Source organism: Cygnus atratus, chromosome 3, assembly GCF_013377495.2.
Source record: "Cygnus atratus isolate AKBS03 ecotype Queensland, Australia chromosome 3, CAtr_DNAZoo_HiC_assembly, whole genome shotgun sequence".
NCBI classification, from domain to species: domain Eukaryota; kingdom Metazoa; phylum Chordata; class Aves; order Anseriformes; family Anatidae; genus Cygnus; species Cygnus atratus.
In genome coordinates, this window is record NC_066364.1 from 89,175,509 (window position 1) to 89,192,322 (window position 16,814).

Sequence of the window (16,814 nt, forward strand, 5' to 3'; positions counted from 1 at the left end):
ATAGTACCATAACCTTCATAAACTAGAGGGAGAGGATCTGTGCTACAAAATGAGGATTTTTATTTTTTTTTAAATGGGCATCAGGATGTCATGGTAGTCTAGAAAGTGTACGTTTTTGTGAAGGTTAACTGATATATCAAATATAGCATTATAATTGGTAAGTGAAGAATTTACATAGTTTTTTAACTACACTTTTGACAGAGTTGAAGATTGGGTTTGAGATTTGTGTTAGTTCTGAATTTCTAAGTGGGAAACATTAACTGTGAACTGATAATTTTTCAAGGAAATATGTGCCAAAGGTGTTGTGGTTTTTTTGTTTGTTTTTTGTTTTTCCTAGTTTTGAGGTTACATATACTGTTAGAATTTCAGACATTAAGAGCCACTCAAAGAAGCAAACTGTTGACAGACACCTAATCTGCAGTATCTTGTCTTTGTGTAAAATGGCATCTTCTGATTTACAGGACTCAGTAAGGATAACAAGGCTCTGGAAGCTTTGGAACCTGCAGCATATTATTCAAAATGTGCATCTTTGCCATATCTGATTCCTGTGCCCCAAATAACTGAACCTGATATTAACCCTTTATTAATGAATGAAAAGAAAGGCTGCAAACAGAGCAAATGATAAAATATTAATATGCTTTGTCCGGTTTCATAAGGAGAAATGTGATCTGTGATTTCACTGTCTGCCCAAGTCTATGCTCATGAGTTTTTCTGCATTCTTGAATATTATTTTTTTTCATTATATAAAAGTCAAAATCTCGCAAAAGTGGACACAAAATACTTTCCTCCACTCAGGGAAAATCAGGCAGCTGTTCAACATTTTTTGAGAGCACCCAGACAGCTAAACAATGTGCATGAATGTACTGACTGTCCAGAGAGTTCCAACATAGCTCTAAACCAGACACAGAATGCTGTATCATAACTGATTATAGAAGATTATTTAAATTAGCAGATTTTTGTGGTGGGTTGACTTCTGCTTAATTCCTAGTGGGTAAGCTCTGTGAAAGTGGGATCAAAGAGATGTTTATTCGTTTAACTGGTGGTGGTTCTTGTTGTTTTCTTTCCCCCATTAGAAGTATTTAGTTTTCATTTTCCTTGCTAATATTTTCAGGACCACTAACCAAAATGAGAAGAGAAAGTGGTCCTATCTTTCTAATTTCCATGAACTGTCTCTGAATTGCTATGATAATGTGTGTCCTGTATTACTGGTATTGAAGTAAACATTGTATTTGTGCAAGATTTACATATGTGAAGTTAATTAATTTGGCTTTGTTTTTTGGTCAATAAAAGTTTGTGATGATAAGCAGCTAATGAACATATGTTTTAATGCAAACTGCAATATTTCTGTTTATTTGCAAAGAATGCATCAGAGGTTAAAAATGTTAAATACTATGTTTTGCTAAGAGGGCTTTTGTGTTTTTCCTAAAAAGATAGACTAATTTGACACAATTTTACATAGAAAATGTTGATCTCAATAGCAGCTATTTCATATTTCCTCATCTGTTTTTAGAATGTTTTTAAAATTTCCTATTTTGACAAAAGGACATTTACTACTGCATCATTTTAACCCAACTGCAGGTGTCGCAGGCTACCTAAAGGACTCCAAACCTGGCAAGCATTTTTAGATCTCAAGAAAAAAATTGATAATTTCAGTGAGTCTTGTCCTTTGTTGGAAATGATGACTGACAAAGCAATGAAACAAAGACACTGGACTCGTATAGCTGAAACAACAGGACATCAATTTGATATAGAATCTGATACTTTTTGCCTTCGAAACATCATGGAAGCACCAATTCTTGAAAATAAAGATGATATTGAGGTAGGTACATACATTTTTTCTTCCTCCTTCATTTTATATTATCAGCAAAAATGTTATAAATTATTATTTATAAAATGTTTGTCTAATTCTTTAATTATATTTCCTAGAGGAAAGGTGAGGAGGGACTCTTTTTTCAGGGAGTGTAGTGATAGGACAAGGGGGGATGGCTTTAAACTAAAAATGGGTAGGTTTAGATTAGATACCGGGAAGAAGTTCTTTACTCTTAGGGTAGTGAGGCACTGGCACAGGTTGCCCAGAGAAGCTGTGGATGCCCCATCCCTGGAGGTGTTCAAGGCCAGGCTGGATGGGGCTTTGGGCAATATGGTCTGGTGGGAGGTGTCCCAGCCCATGGTAGTGGGGTGGAATTATAGGTGGTCTTTAAGGTCCCTTCCAACCCAAACCATTCTATGATTCTATGAAATACACATGCAACTTATATCATTATATTCATACTTTGATCATACTTTGATTTATTTTTGATGTTGGACTTGATGAACTTCAGAGATCCTTTCCAAGGTAACCTAATCTGAGCTTCTATGATTCTATAAATTGAAATGTGATAGGATTAAGAGTTCCTATGAAAATGAGTCTGTCATTACCCAAAAACATATTGAAATAATGATTCAGAAATCTTATTGTGCAGAAATAATAAAACATGAAGCTGTAGAAATGGAATACTAATGCATTTCCAATGGAGTATTTTTCAGTTATCTATACATTTAATTTTAGTGAGATTTCTGTAAAAATAGTACTGTGGTTTCTGTATTTGTGACACAGCTGTACTATCTTATAAAATTTCATATATTGTTTTTAAATAGACCATGATTAGATGTATAATATCAGGAAGGGTTTAATTTATGAAGAACATAGATTCTAAAAAATTATTCTTTCTTTGCAGGATATATGTATATCTGCTACAAAGGAGAAGGATATAGAAGCCAAATTATCTCAAATAGCTGACAGTTGGGGAAACCAATTTTTGACCTTCTCATCATTCAAAGGGAGAGGAGAGCTACTGCTAAAGGGAACAGAATCATTAGAAATTATAACTTTGATGGAGGACAGTTTAATGATTCTTGGCTCTTTACTGAGCAATAGGTATTTTTAAAATGAGTTTGTACAGTATTTTCAGTAACACACTGAGGTAGTAACTCTACTAGTATTAGACTAAATTAGCAGTGAGTTTGGAGTGTAATGAAAAAAAGAATAAAAGCTAAAATTCCTGATTTAAAAACTTCTTCAAGTGGCAGACTTTCATGTATTAGTAGCAACCTGTTGTCTCAATAGATTTGAATATAATCCAGTTGGTAAAAACTTTTCAGGGGATTCTTCTTGCTCTTCAAGTTAAACAAGTGTGTTTTTTCACTGTTTTATTTTACTTTCTTATTTTATAATAGCTTTTTTTTTTTTTTTTAGAATTAAATCATTTCTGTTTCTCTTCCTTTATTTTAGATACAATGCACCATTTAAAAAAGATATTCAGAGTTGGATTTCTAAACTAAGCGGCTCTACAGATATAATTGAAGAATGGCTGGTTGTGCAGAACCTCTGGGTTTATCTTGAAGCTGTTTTTGTAGGGGGAGATATTGCAAAACAGTTACCACAGGTAAACTTATAGGTATTTGCCTATTATGTATTAATTGCTATCTGTGTAATGCTTTTCAACAGATGATGATGTGAAAGCACTTATGTTTTTATTATATATAGGAAGCAAAGTGTTTTCAGAATATTGACAAATCATGGGTAAGAATAATGCAACGAGCTCATGAAAACCCAAATGTAATTACTTGCTGTGTTGGAGATGAGACTATGGAGCAACTTCTACCTCACTTACATGAGCAGTTGGAAGTATGTCAGAAATCACTTACAGGGTATGAATTTTATACATTTATATCTGTGTGTGTATATATATATATATGTAATGTTTTATTATTTTGTGAACAGTTTATACTAAATAGTCAGTCTCACTTCAGTTCCAAACTAATAAATGTTTCTAAGAGCAAATCTGAAGAGTGAATCTACTTTTTCTAGATTATACCCACACAGTTTCTGCTTACTTCTAATTTGCATCCTTCAGTGTCTAGCAATAGAAGTCATCCGAACTTTCTGTAATCAGGTTTCTTCAAAACTGCATGGGTAACTGGTGAAGATAATCTCTCCTGAATGGGAATTTGTATTGATAATACTTGAAAGGGAAGGCAGGAAGGCTTTATGACAGTTTTAGTTTTGTTGTTGTTGTTGTTGTTGTTTTTTTAAGATAAAATCAGATAATAAATTTTCAGTTCCAGACATAGATTCAGCAGACTGAAAGGACTTTAAGGTAAACAAACAATTTCTGCTCATTGTTTACAATCTGCTAATTGTCTGCATATTCATTAAAAAAGAAAAAAGCATATATTTAAACAAACATAAAATAGCACAGAAATTTCATGTAACTGTGTTTCGAGAATTCTTTGTGGTGGGGAAGTTTATTCCAATGTCCATCATTCCAACATTTGGCATATTTCTTAATTCAATTGTGCAAGATCATTTGCATCAAAAGATGATAATCTGTAGGGAGACACTAAGGAAGTAGCATTGCTGGTGAGCAAGTATTCTTTGCGCGTACAAGCAGGTAATGTTCTGTCACTGCGAAAAATGTTAAAATTTGATAATCCAAGTCTTCTTTTTTAAATTTAAGCTGTAGAAAATGAAATATAAATATTTCAGTCTTACTTCTGCTCTTATGGAGAAAAAAAATAAGAGATAATATTCTAATGGAAATCTTGTTCAATTTTAAAGATATTTAGAGAAGAAGAGACTACTGTTTCCTAGATTTTTTTTTGTTTCTGATCCTGTACTTCTTGAAATTCTTGGACAAGCAAGTGATTCTCATACAATACAGGTACAGCCTTAGTGATTTTTTTTTCCACTTATAACAAAAAGAAATTTAAAATATGTAAAAACACTCAGTGAATGAAAACATTAACATTTTCTTCTTGCAATCTTTGGAGAGTTGTTGTTGTTTTTGTTTCTTGCTCTTTAGTATTTAACAAAATATGAAATGAAAACAAAAATATGTAACTTAAAGGCAATCTTCAGAATCCAGGACACTAAAATATGATCCCATCACGTGATTTAATGAAGATTCCTTTCATGGCTAAACTAACAAAAGGGAACCTCTGAAACTGCTGATTTATATAGCGCTAAATCAGTCCAACTAGTCTAGATTGTAACTGAGGGTTGAGATAAATAGTTGACCTAACAACTGATCTCTGTTCTGCTAGATTGCCTCTGGAAAATGTAAAACAAAAGAGAATTAACAAACAATAAAATCCACCAGCAGATGGAGATATAATCCTACACAAGCATTTCTGTAATTTTTAACTTTAGATGGCCTGAAGTTCATCCGTAGGTTCAGACAAATTATCACAAGATAACCTTACTTAAGATTTTTTGTTGTTGTTTGCTACCATTATATATTTACTTTGACATTTTAATTGTCCTTACAGCCGCATCTTCCTTCCATTTCTGATAATATAAATGAAGTAGAATTTCATGCAAAGGATTATGATCGCATACTGGCAGTCATATCAAGAGAAGGAGAAAAAATACCAGTAATACTTTGATTTTTTTCCCTAGAAATTTTGTTAATAGAGAAATCATTCTGTTATTGGACAGATAAGTATACATTAAGTTGAATTATTGTTAATTACACTGATGATTGAAATGTTCATTTCTAATAAAATTGTCTTCATTAAATATTTTTCTACAGTGTTTATAGAAATTAAATCTGTAATTGTGCATAAAAAATTAGCAACTATTTAGTAACTAATGGTGTTGAACAGAAGTTTAACTATGTCCTATTTTCTGCCTTTTGCTGTCATTAATTTTTCAGTTGGACACTCCAGTGATTGCAAAAGGACCAGTAGAGCTTTGGTTGCAGGATTTATTGCGTGTGCAGCAGATTTCATTGCATGGTGTAATTAGGGCAGCATATTACCAAATTATTGACCCAGGATATAATTTGCTGAATTTTCTTAATCACTTCCCGGCACAGGTGAGAACACAGGATGTGGATTTGTGTGTGCAGTCTGGGCTGTGTGTCCAGGGAGATGGGATATAAACAGCATATAGGCTAAGGAGTTGTCTATATGAAGAAGTTTCCATAGAGGAAACAAAGATATAAAACTACTCAGTAGCAGGCAATCCGTAATTACCTCAGTTTTGGTGTCCTATATGTAGCATGATATTTTTCTCGTAACACACTTTAAAAATTTTTTTCTTCTCTTGGAGAATGTGAAATAGAGCTTGTATTTTCTGCGATGGATATTGAACGTTTTCGATATGCAATGAAAATTTCATGTGCAGATAGATTTCTCTAAATTTATGCTTGCAAGAGCTATGTTTATGATTATCTCATGTCATGATGATTTATAATCTCATGATGATTTATGAGTTTTACTTCATAATTCATGTATTTGTCATTAGGATAATGCACTCCTAGTAGAAGCTTATTTTGAAAGATTCTAGTTTGCCTAGAGATTTCTCCATCTTACTGATTGTTCATAAATTTCATTAACAAATAATGAATTGTTTCCTAGCCTTCCCAAATTCTGACCTGGTCATTTGGTAATCATTATAGCAGTGGGCATAACTGTTTAACAGAATTTATGCAAATATTAAAACTGGCCAGTACATTGCTAATTAAATAAAATGTTGAGGACATTTAGATATTGAACAGAATTATCTTAAAGCTGTATTTATGATACAATTATGCTGTATTTATTATTACTTATTAGCTGTATTTATGATATAATTAAGCTGTATTTATGATATGATTATGTCTTACCTTAGCGGTATTTATTTTAAAAGTCTATTACTTTTCTTTAAAAAATAAGGACTGTCTGTCTTGTTTGCATGTCAGACATTTTGAAGTGGTTTTATTACCATCTGCAAAGTAATGGTAATAATTGGGATCTTATTTACCAATCCAAATGTGTTGATATTGAAACAATTAATTGTGTTAAAACAGTGGACAGAAGGGAAAAAAATAAGAAAATGGTCTTCTGCCAAGAAATTTAAAGTACGGAGAAAGAAATGCTTTGTTATAGGATAGAGAAGAAATTAGGCAAAATATTTGCAAATATTTGAAATATTTTCTTTCCTTCAAATCCCCTTCTTACTGTCTCGGATGCTTCTGTTATAGGCAGTGTGAAAAAGTCACATCCAAATATATTTTTTTCTTTAACTTAGTTGTCATTCTAAAATAAAGTAATTTAGACTCTACTGATGATAGCCAAATGATTTAAAAATGATAAGATACAGATATTTTGTAGCAGGAAGTAGCTATGAACTCGTTACAGGCATAGGGAGACAAAAAAGTAGAAAGAGTGGATGAGTCAAATTTTTCGTCTTGGCGCATTGTAGCAATGTGGGAAAGAAAGGTATTGATACAGTTCTCATCTATCATGTTTTGTCATGGATGTGTCTGATGTGGTAAATCTAAATCTGAGGCTGTAGTTTATACTCAGTGTTTTGTACCTTTCTAAATTAATTTGGAACCAAAATACCTTCTAGTTCAATGTGCTCTAATCATGAGAGCATGTTAGCAATATAGCAATGCATCCCATGTTCAGTAGTAAACACACATTTTTTAATGCTCTTTAATTAGCTGTGAACTGGCAGTGGAAAAATTCCAGCAGGACTTCTCCCCACAGTTGAATATGTTTGTTTCTGATACTGAAATACAGTAAGGATTTGGAAGTGAAACTGAGGATTGTGCTTTGTTTGTATTTGTCTCAGTGTGTGACAAATTTTCATAAAAGTTTTTAATATGTTTTCTAAGGAGTTTCCAATCCCACAACAGAGACAACTAATTCAGGCACAGTATTATGGTGAGGTATTATCATGATGGGAGCAAGTGATAATTTTGGACTTTTTGCCTTAATTTTTTGTTCCCATTATATCCAAGGCATTTAGAATAAAGCTAGTGTTTAACGAGTGATTCTTTTGTATTCATTCACATAATAAATTTGTAGGTTGGATTACTGGGAATTCAAATGTTGTGGACACGTGATTCAGAAGAAGCTCTACAGAATGCTAAAGAGGACAGAAAAATCATGCAAGTGACCAATGGGAGATTTCTGGATATCTTGAATATGTTGATTAGCCAGACCACGCATGATCTTTCCAAGTTTGACAGAGTGAAATTTGAAACACTTATTACCATTCATGTACATCAGCGTGATATTTTTGATGATTTGGTAAAGTACAGACTTTGATTTAAGACAACTAAGCAATATCTTCCATAACACCTATTTTTTTCTAAATTTAATCTAATTTTAATCTAAATTTAATCTAATTTTTTAAGAAAGTCCTGCTCCTTCTCTTTGGGATTGTCTTTGTGGTTCCTAAGGGGCATACACAGAAGACAAACAAACCTACTAAAATCAACAGATTATGCCAATCCTTTCCTTGAACTTTTTAGACTCTAACAAATTGTTTACATTCTTTTCTTCAGTGAGGAATGCTATCCCTCAACACTACATCCTTCACGTATTTTTACTGCTGATGGCACAAGCCTACTAGTTTCTGTGCAGCTTCCATACCTCCATCAGATCTTTCCTGCATCATGCCCTTTGTTCCAATGTGTTTGATGAATTCACAGAATGTTTGCTAATTTCACTTGGCAGGTTAGCTGCACTACCAAAGCAATTTAAGCTGTATTTGATAACATAGAGGTTATTATGATTAGTTTATATGATTGGGACATTTGTTAATCGGCTTAATATACATCTATAAATATTATGCAAGACATATTTACTTCAGTTTACTTCTTAGGAACTTTAACTTGAGTAATCACTCATTATTCTCATGCAAATTAAGATTTTATCCTAGCTATCAAAGATAATAAACATGAATATTAAGTTATAACATATATATTTATTTATTTTCTTTTAAGGTAAAAATGCACATCAAATCACCAACTGATTTTGAATGGTTAAAGCAGTCTAGATTTTATTTCAAGGAGGATTTCGATCAAGTCTTTGTATCCATTACAGATGTAGATTTTATTTACCAAAATGAATTCCTGGGTTGCACTGATCGTCTGGTTATAACACCTCTTACAGACAGGTTAGAAACACAGTTATACGTCATAAATACTTTTTACATATATAGTGTTTATTTAACATAATATCTTGAAAGAGAATCATTCCGAATTAAGTCTTCTGTGGGCTAGGTCATTGATGAAAGTCTTTCTTACATAACCTTGCTAATCGTTACATCTCACCTAGTCATTCCTAGAAGAGTTTTATCACTTCATAGTCTTAAAAGATTTAGTAACAGAACTGAATAATTTTAAGATTGTATGGTAGATTATATTTTTGCAGTATTTCTATTATGAAGATAAGATTAGGTCAAATATTTTAACCTCTGTAACAAAGGATTCTATAAGGGTTTTGTTACTACCAATGTCTGAAAGTCTAAGACAACCTATCACTGCCTGTCTTCTTATTAGTACTGGGAAACATTTTAAATTTGTCTGTGAGAATCTAGATTTTGACAAAGTCCCTGCTGAGTGTGCTTGCCCTCTGTAACCAGGCAATCAAACAACAACCATTAATTTTGTTTTAAATAAATGTGGATTCACTTTTTTCCTTTTTTTTTTTTTTTTTGGTTAAAGTTCTTCCTCCACGTTTTCCATTCTTGAGATGTTACTTTTGGCCAAGTCAGAAACTAAACAGCCAAAAGATACTTCACTTGCAAAAAGATCCCCTCAAGAAGCAACAATAAATTCCACAATACCATTGCTATTATGTGGAATATGGGTTTGTACAGCTTTTTGGAACATCTTTATCTCTCCATCTTTATTTCCCCAGAAGAGGTAGGACTGCTATTGTGAAAGCTCAGTCCATTTCTGCAGTAGACCATACTGCACCCAACAATCAAGTACTTTTTTATGCAAAAAGATAAATTCTACCCTCACATTTGTCTTGACCCCAGTACACCCATAGGAGTAAAACCTTCATTCACTTATGTATCCTATTAGTTAACAGAATCACATAGAAAACATCAAGGTCCTTACAGTGCAAATTTGGTGTAATATATTGCGGTGATTCAAGCTAAATCATATCAACTAGTTAGTTATTAACCTCTATTTTCTACTCTATTTATTGCTGATCAAAGACAAAAATACATTTGTTAGAAATGTACTCAAATTTGAGTATTTAGGGTTGATTTGACAGTGAAGATACCCCCTCATTTGTACAGAAACTTTGTCATTTTAATTCCTTGAGCATTACTCTGCTGTGACTTCCTGTGACTGAAAATCATAGCTAAGGATCAGACACCCAGCTAAAACAGCAATCTAGACTTTTTAAGACTACACCCCCCCCCAAAAAAAAAAATTGTCTTTTAAAATGTTTACCCATAATTATGGCAGGGATCATATAGACTTATTCTTTTACACTTCATGATTTAGGCAAATGTAACCTAACCTAATTAATTGTATAAAGATTAAGATACTGCCAAAAATGATGAAGTAGCACCATTCAACAGCAGAATCTATTTATTATCGCTTCAAAAAGAGTTAATTACAGTTAAATTCCTTTGTGGTGTGCGTTAATGTGTTAACTTATCGAATATTCGCAGTTTGTAATGAACTAGATAAAGACCAGATAAATACTTTTTGGTTGTATATGTAATGTTTAAATGCTGTGTTTCATGACTTTTACCACTCTGATCTTCCTGAACTCAGTGAAATTGATGGAGCTGCTTTATGAAGAAGTGATGCAAGAATATAGCACATAGCTTGTTTTTTATGTTTGCATATGCATATATATGTGTAAACATATATATGATTTAATAAATCAATGTGATTTAACATTTATAGGTGCTATATAACTTTAGCTCAGGCTTTGGGAATGAACATGGGAGGAGCTCCAGCAGGACCAGCTGGAACTGGTAAAACAGAAACGACGAAAGACATGGGAAAGGCTCTGGGAAAATACGTAGTAGTCTTTAACTGCTCTGATCAAATGGACTTCAGAGGTTTGGGTAGGATTTTCAAAGGTAAGATTTCATAGAATCTTATTAGGATAGAAGGGACCTCCACAGGTCATCTAGTCCCACCTCCTGCTCAGAGCAAGTGCCATTATGGCTGGTTGAAAGAACCTTGTTCCTGTTGGGCTTGAGTATCTCCAAGGATAACCAAAACGATTCAGGGCACCTGTTCAAGTATTTGACCAACCTCATGGTAAAATTTTTTGTAAACATGTTGACTTGAAATTTCCCACATTGCAACGTCTCCCCTGGCTCTTCTTCCACTGTCCATCTCAGAATAGTTTGGCTCCAACTTTTCAGCTTTCAATTCCTATGGACAGCAATAGGCTTTCCCTTTAGCTTTCTTTTCAGGATGAAGAAACTGTTCTCTCAGCCTCTCCTACTCTGTCATATCCTCCAGTCCCCGGCCATCAGGGTAGCCATCTGCTGGACTTGTGCCGGTATATCAGTGTCTTTCCTCTGATGGAAAGCCTCAGACTGGACATGCTACAACTGCTATCTCTCAAGTGCAGAGTAGAGGCAAACAGTGATTTCCTTCAACCTGCTGGATATAATCTTAATGCAGCTGGTTTCATTTGTAACAAGTGCATAATTCCAATTCATGCTCAGTTGTTAAGCATGACACCCGTTTCTTTTTTGCAAAACTACTTTGTAGCCAGTGAGCACCAAGTTTGTGTTGCTGCACTGAGTTATTCTGTCCCAGATAAATGAATTGTTAAACTTTATGAAGTCTGTCAGCTCATTTTGCTAAGCTGTGGTATTATATGTATTGAGAGGGGGTGAAACTATTCAAATTTTTGTTTTGTTGTTGTTGCTTGTCATAACAAGGAAATAATAGTGTCATAAATGTGTCTAGAATAGTGTGTTTCTAAGCGTGTATCCCCTGTGAAAGTAAAAACCTGATTTAAAAAAAAAAAAAAAAAAAAACCACAGGATTTTGTAATGTAACATTTTAGGGCTAGTCTTTTGAAATTGTATGTCACTTATTTTTGATTTTTTTTTTTAGATGAACAGTATTCCTTTTTGCAAAAGAATTGAATTGCTACTTTACAATAAAAGGCTTCATTCGTGGAAAGATCAGTACCAAAGATCCACTGAATACCCCAAGTTTTCAAAAGATTTTTCTGATTTTGATTCACTACCAACCATTTTGTAGAAATCGACTAATATTAATTCAGTTTGAATATAGATATGAAAATATTCAGGTGGATTGGAGGAATATAGGCCTTGGCCACAGGCCAATAAAATTAATTTAAATTATTTGGAAAAAAAAAAAAAACGTAGTTCAGATATCTGAAATATGCATGAAGAAAAAAGAGGTAACAATTTTTCTGTCCCTATTTTAGGCCTTGCACAGTCTGGATCTTGGGGATGTTTTGATGAATTCAACCGAATTGAGTTGCCTGTCTTGTCCGTAGCAGCACAACAAATTTATATTATCTTAACAGCAAGAAAAGAAAGAAAAAAGCAATTCATTTTTTCTGATGGAGACTCTGTGGATTTAAATCCAGAGTTTGGAATTTTCCTAACAATGGTAAATGTAGCAATAATTCCCTAGAGGTAACAAATTGTGCCATATACAAGTTAATTACATGACAAGGTGAAAATAACTTTTTTTTTTTTTTTATGAATTAGGTGAAGCTGTTGCTGTAGAATTAGACTGAACTACCAGAACACAATATAAATAGTTGTTCATGAATTGCTTGCCTTAATTTTTGCTTTGATTATTCCTAAGGTTCAGTGCATTACATCCCCTCTACTGTATTGCAATTCATTATGTAGCGTACCTAAAAGTTTGGCCAAACTTCACAAATTCTCTGTGAATGAAAAGCTTTAACAATATTAGTAAGAAAGCTACTGTAGGGGAAAAAAAAGAGGACCTTCAATTAAGCCTGGAGATACAGGGAAGATTTTTCAAGGAGATATGTCTTGTCTAATGGGCACTGTATATGCATAAATAATAAGAATTTAAAAGCTGATTTACAGACCATAAGATTCTGGAATAAACTACTCCCCTTGTACTGTGGTGACAACAGTTCTTTTCAAAACCTATGCAAAAAACAATCAGATCCTTTCATTTGCTGATACAGGATGTGTCTAAGCACATCTACAATGCTAGATGTCCAGTTTTGGCCTTCTGTGGTAGAGGTGTCCATTCTGGTCTGTGTGTCAATCCTGGATTTAGCACAGGCATTATGACAGTACTGTGTCCTGCATTCTGGGTAGCATTTATGTGATACATTGTTCCCTTTCTTATAATGACAACTTGTGAAAAATTCTTGCAGTATATATCCATCAAAGATAGGTTCTACATCTTAATGGATAATCTACAGAAAAAAAGACATGCAAGGCAGTAAAATAGAATTTTAGACAGGCAGTTACCAACCATTACTCCAAGGCTGAAACACAAACTCCTGGATTTAGATGAACTTTCAGGATATTCTGTCATGTTGCCACAGGATTCCTGAGGCTTTGCAGGACCAATTCCTGTAATTTCATAGGCAGCAGGGTATTTTCAAATGTGTTTCCTAATGCCAAGGCAGATGGAAATTAAAATACTCATTTGCATGTTCAAGTGCAGGATACTAAGGAGGCCATATATTGACCACTTCTAATTTTGTAAATGTCACCTGTTTTATGTTAGAGGTATTCCTCATGTTTGCAGCAAGGTTCAGGAAAACCTCTATTAGTCAGAATTTCTTAGTCATTGACGCTGTATTCCATATGACTTTGTTGTGAAGTTTTCACGTTTTAATTTTGTTGAATGTGTTATTTTTACTGCTGTTACAAAATCTTCTCTGCTTATTCTTGAATTATTATTAAAATCAGTTCTATCACTAAAAGAATTCCAATTTCTTATGTGATTCTTAATCAGATGGATTCACTCACAATTAAACATTCAGTGAAAGTCTGTATTTTAAAAATAAACTTTAGACACAAGAAATATAGGAAAGAACACCCTTATATTTCTTCATTGTAAACTGCTTATTATTCTTTTTTCTTGGTTCTTGCTAGTTACTGAATCTTTAACATGTCAGAAAACCTACCTCTTTTGCACAATGTATAGAACTTCCTCTTCCCTGAATGCTTAAGGTTTGACCAGTGTCAGTCAAGCATGTATTTATTCTTCAGTTACCAGAAATTTCTCCATAATTACTGTTTTCCTTATGAACTATCATTTTATTAGAATTACCTTGCTACTGAGAGGTCAGTGTTTCTTTTGGAAATACAGTAGAAGCAATCAACCAAGTAGATTTTATTCCATAAAATTTTAAAATTATGTTTGCTGGCTTGCATTTGAAGTTATAACACCATTATGCATAAGGTATTTAATTCATAGTTCAGTTGAAGTTTATTATGACAAGGGTAGTAACTAACTGAATAGATCCAGGCATTTGTGCTTAAATTTACTTTTCTTGAACAATAAGAAGAATGCTATTTTGACTATTGTAAATAATAATGCAGTATGTCTTCTTATATAGAATCCTGGATATGCTGGACGTCAAGAACTGCCAGAAAATCTAAAAATTCAGTTTAGAACCGTTTCAATGATGGTTCCAGATAGACAGGTACAATTAATGAGTGAACTGAAAGAAAAAATGTTTTTATTTGACTCTTTCACTTTCCTTATCTATCTTCAGAAAAAATAATTTCTAAAAAATATATATATATTTTTTTTATTTCAGATAATTATAAGAGTTAAGCTTGCAAGTTACGGATTTATTGACAATGTGATATTGTCTCAGAAATTCTTTGTTCTTTATAAACTTTGTGAGGAGCAGCTCACTAAGCAGGTAATGTTATGCATTCTGTTCCTCTTTGTTTTTGTATATTTATATGTAAATGGTTTTTACATAAAACACATGCTTCAGTTTTGGTTTGTGCAGTTTTTTTTCCCGAAGAATCACTTTTATGCTTCTAAAAAAAATACTGAAGTAATTAAAATATAATTCAAGCATGTTTCTATTAAAATTTGTGAACAAATAACCATGGTAATTCATGTATGTGTAGTCAGATACACACGTTTGTCTAATTGTTAAAAATGTTAGCTTTTTGTTGCATATGTATGAAATTCTCTGCCTAAACGTGGCAGTAAGGGAAAATTAACCTGGTGATGTCACTTTTCTGTAAGAATTAGTGAAGTCTAGAGAAAGCATTCAGAGTTTGGAAACTGCAGGAGGAATGTCTCAAGTTCGATTTAAGTCGCAGTGCTGCTCTGCAGTGCACAGAACTGCTTTCATCTGAGGTCTTGGGTTTAAGTTTCCTCAGTCGGAAAGTCCCAGTCTGGAATGGAACTATTGTTTTTTTTTGAACACTGCTACAAAGAGCTAAAAAATACCTGCTATATGGGTTTGTAAATGATGAAGTCAATGAAATTTGAAGTGGAAAACTTACACTACCTCCCTCCCTTCCTGAAAATAGTATTATTGTCCTTCGTTTATTTTAATAGAATAATTCCTCAACAGCAACAATTCCTGTGTTAGCTACCTTTTCCAGGCAGGGTAACTACACTATGGAAGGTGGTTAGTAAGGCAAGGTTTGATATACTGATGAAATAAAGCTATAGAACTCATTACTGATGCATAAGCCTTTTTTTTCACCCTCTTCTAGGTTCATTATGACTTTGGTCTGAGGAATATCCTGTCAGTACTTAGGACTCTTGGATCTCAAAAGAGGGCCAGACCAAATGAAAGTGAATTAAGTATTGTTATGAGAGGGCTAAGAGATATGAATCTTTCTAAGCTGGTAAGAATCTAACTTAAGATTTTAGCACCATATTATACGCAAGACTACTAGTAATTTCTTTTTCTTTTTTTTTTTTTGTAGAAGTTGAGAAAAAAGCTAAAGCACCCCTTTCTTTTAAAAAATGAAAAGTGATAAACATATTATCATTAAATGCTAGTGAATGTTTATTAAACTTTAAAACAGTAGTTAGGGCGCAATGTTCAAATAAGTTAATATTGGTTTAGCTGTGGGTATGAAATTTTACATACTGACTTGTGTATAGACTGATTACTGTACTATAAATAAACTGAATAATTTGAATGTGAACTAAATTAATCTTTTAAAGTATGCCTGCTCAACAATGCATGTTTATACAGTTGCCAGTAATGCAAGTCCTCAAGTAATGAAGTACATAGTGTTCAGTCCAGTTAGCACATGCATAACAATCATGCGCCAAAGATTTCTAGTTAATTGTCAGTCTGTTTCAATCAGGTTTTGCTTTATCAATTACTGTAAAAGCAGTAGAAAGTAAGAACGGAGTTAATATATAGACAAACGAATAGCATGTATGCATATATCTCAGTGAGTACACCTTGGGGATATATTTTTGTCAATAAATGTTGCCATGTGTCTAAAATTATGGGTGGTATTTTTGTGGAAATATTGTAGCCATAATAACTTTAAAAAAATAGGCAAGACAAGAATTTTTGTATGTAGAGACAGTATCTTCTGCTAGAACAGCTGAAAAATGTAGAAAAAACCAGGTCTGTATGTACACATGATTTTGTTCAGGGTTAGTGTAGAAGCAGCGTGCTTCAAAATTAAATAGAGCTTGGGAACAGTTGATCATAGTGTCAGTAGAGAAGTATCAGTTAGATTCCGTACACAAACAAAAAAAAACAACAAAAAAAACCACCAAAACCAACCAAACAACAACAACAAAAAAAAACAGTTGCTGCCTGTATGCCTTTAAATTGAAGACAATATTATATGGAAAGGGGAAAAGTGTATGTACAGAACATGGAGATGACTAGGGAGCAGAGATTCTAGTGTGTCATAAATCCAATGTATGCATCAAATTTGTGGGTTTGATATCCAGCAGGTGTAAAAATTCTACCTTTAACACATCTTTTAAAAGGTTTTTGGAGGTGTCCTTTAAGTATTAGGATTCAAAAATCATACATGTAGTGAATGTCTTAAATGTAGAATTTTGCTTTTTTTTTTT

General features: G+C 33.2%; 1 protein-coding gene across 1 annotated transcript in view; it reads left to right on the forward strand.

Annotated features, from left to right (window-relative positions):
- The window catches only part of DNAH8 (dynein axonemal heavy chain 8), a 132,252-nt gene that overhangs the window by 48,529 nt on the left and 66,909 nt on the right, over positions 1-16,814 (forward strand). The window contains exons 31-44 of the mRNA XM_035558510.2: positions 1,579-1,819; positions 2,718-2,917; positions 3,272-3,425; positions 3,527-3,690; positions 4,601-4,703; positions 5,311-5,415; positions 5,697-5,858; positions 7,840-8,064; positions 8,763-8,935; positions 10,695-10,873; positions 12,211-12,398; positions 14,347-14,433; positions 14,551-14,658; positions 15,476-15,610. Coding sequence (XP_035414403.1) covers positions 1,579-1,819; positions 2,718-2,917; positions 3,272-3,425; positions 3,527-3,690; positions 4,601-4,703; positions 5,311-5,415; positions 5,697-5,858; positions 7,840-8,064; positions 8,763-8,935; positions 10,695-10,873; positions 12,211-12,398; positions 14,347-14,433; positions 14,551-14,658; positions 15,476-15,610 — 2,224 coding nt within the window. The remainder of the gene's footprint in view (positions 1-1,578; positions 1,820-2,717; positions 2,918-3,271; positions 3,426-3,526; positions 3,691-4,600; positions 4,704-5,310; positions 5,416-5,696; positions 5,859-7,839; positions 8,065-8,762; positions 8,936-10,694; positions 10,874-12,210; positions 12,399-14,346; positions 14,434-14,550; positions 14,659-15,475; positions 15,611-16,814) is intronic.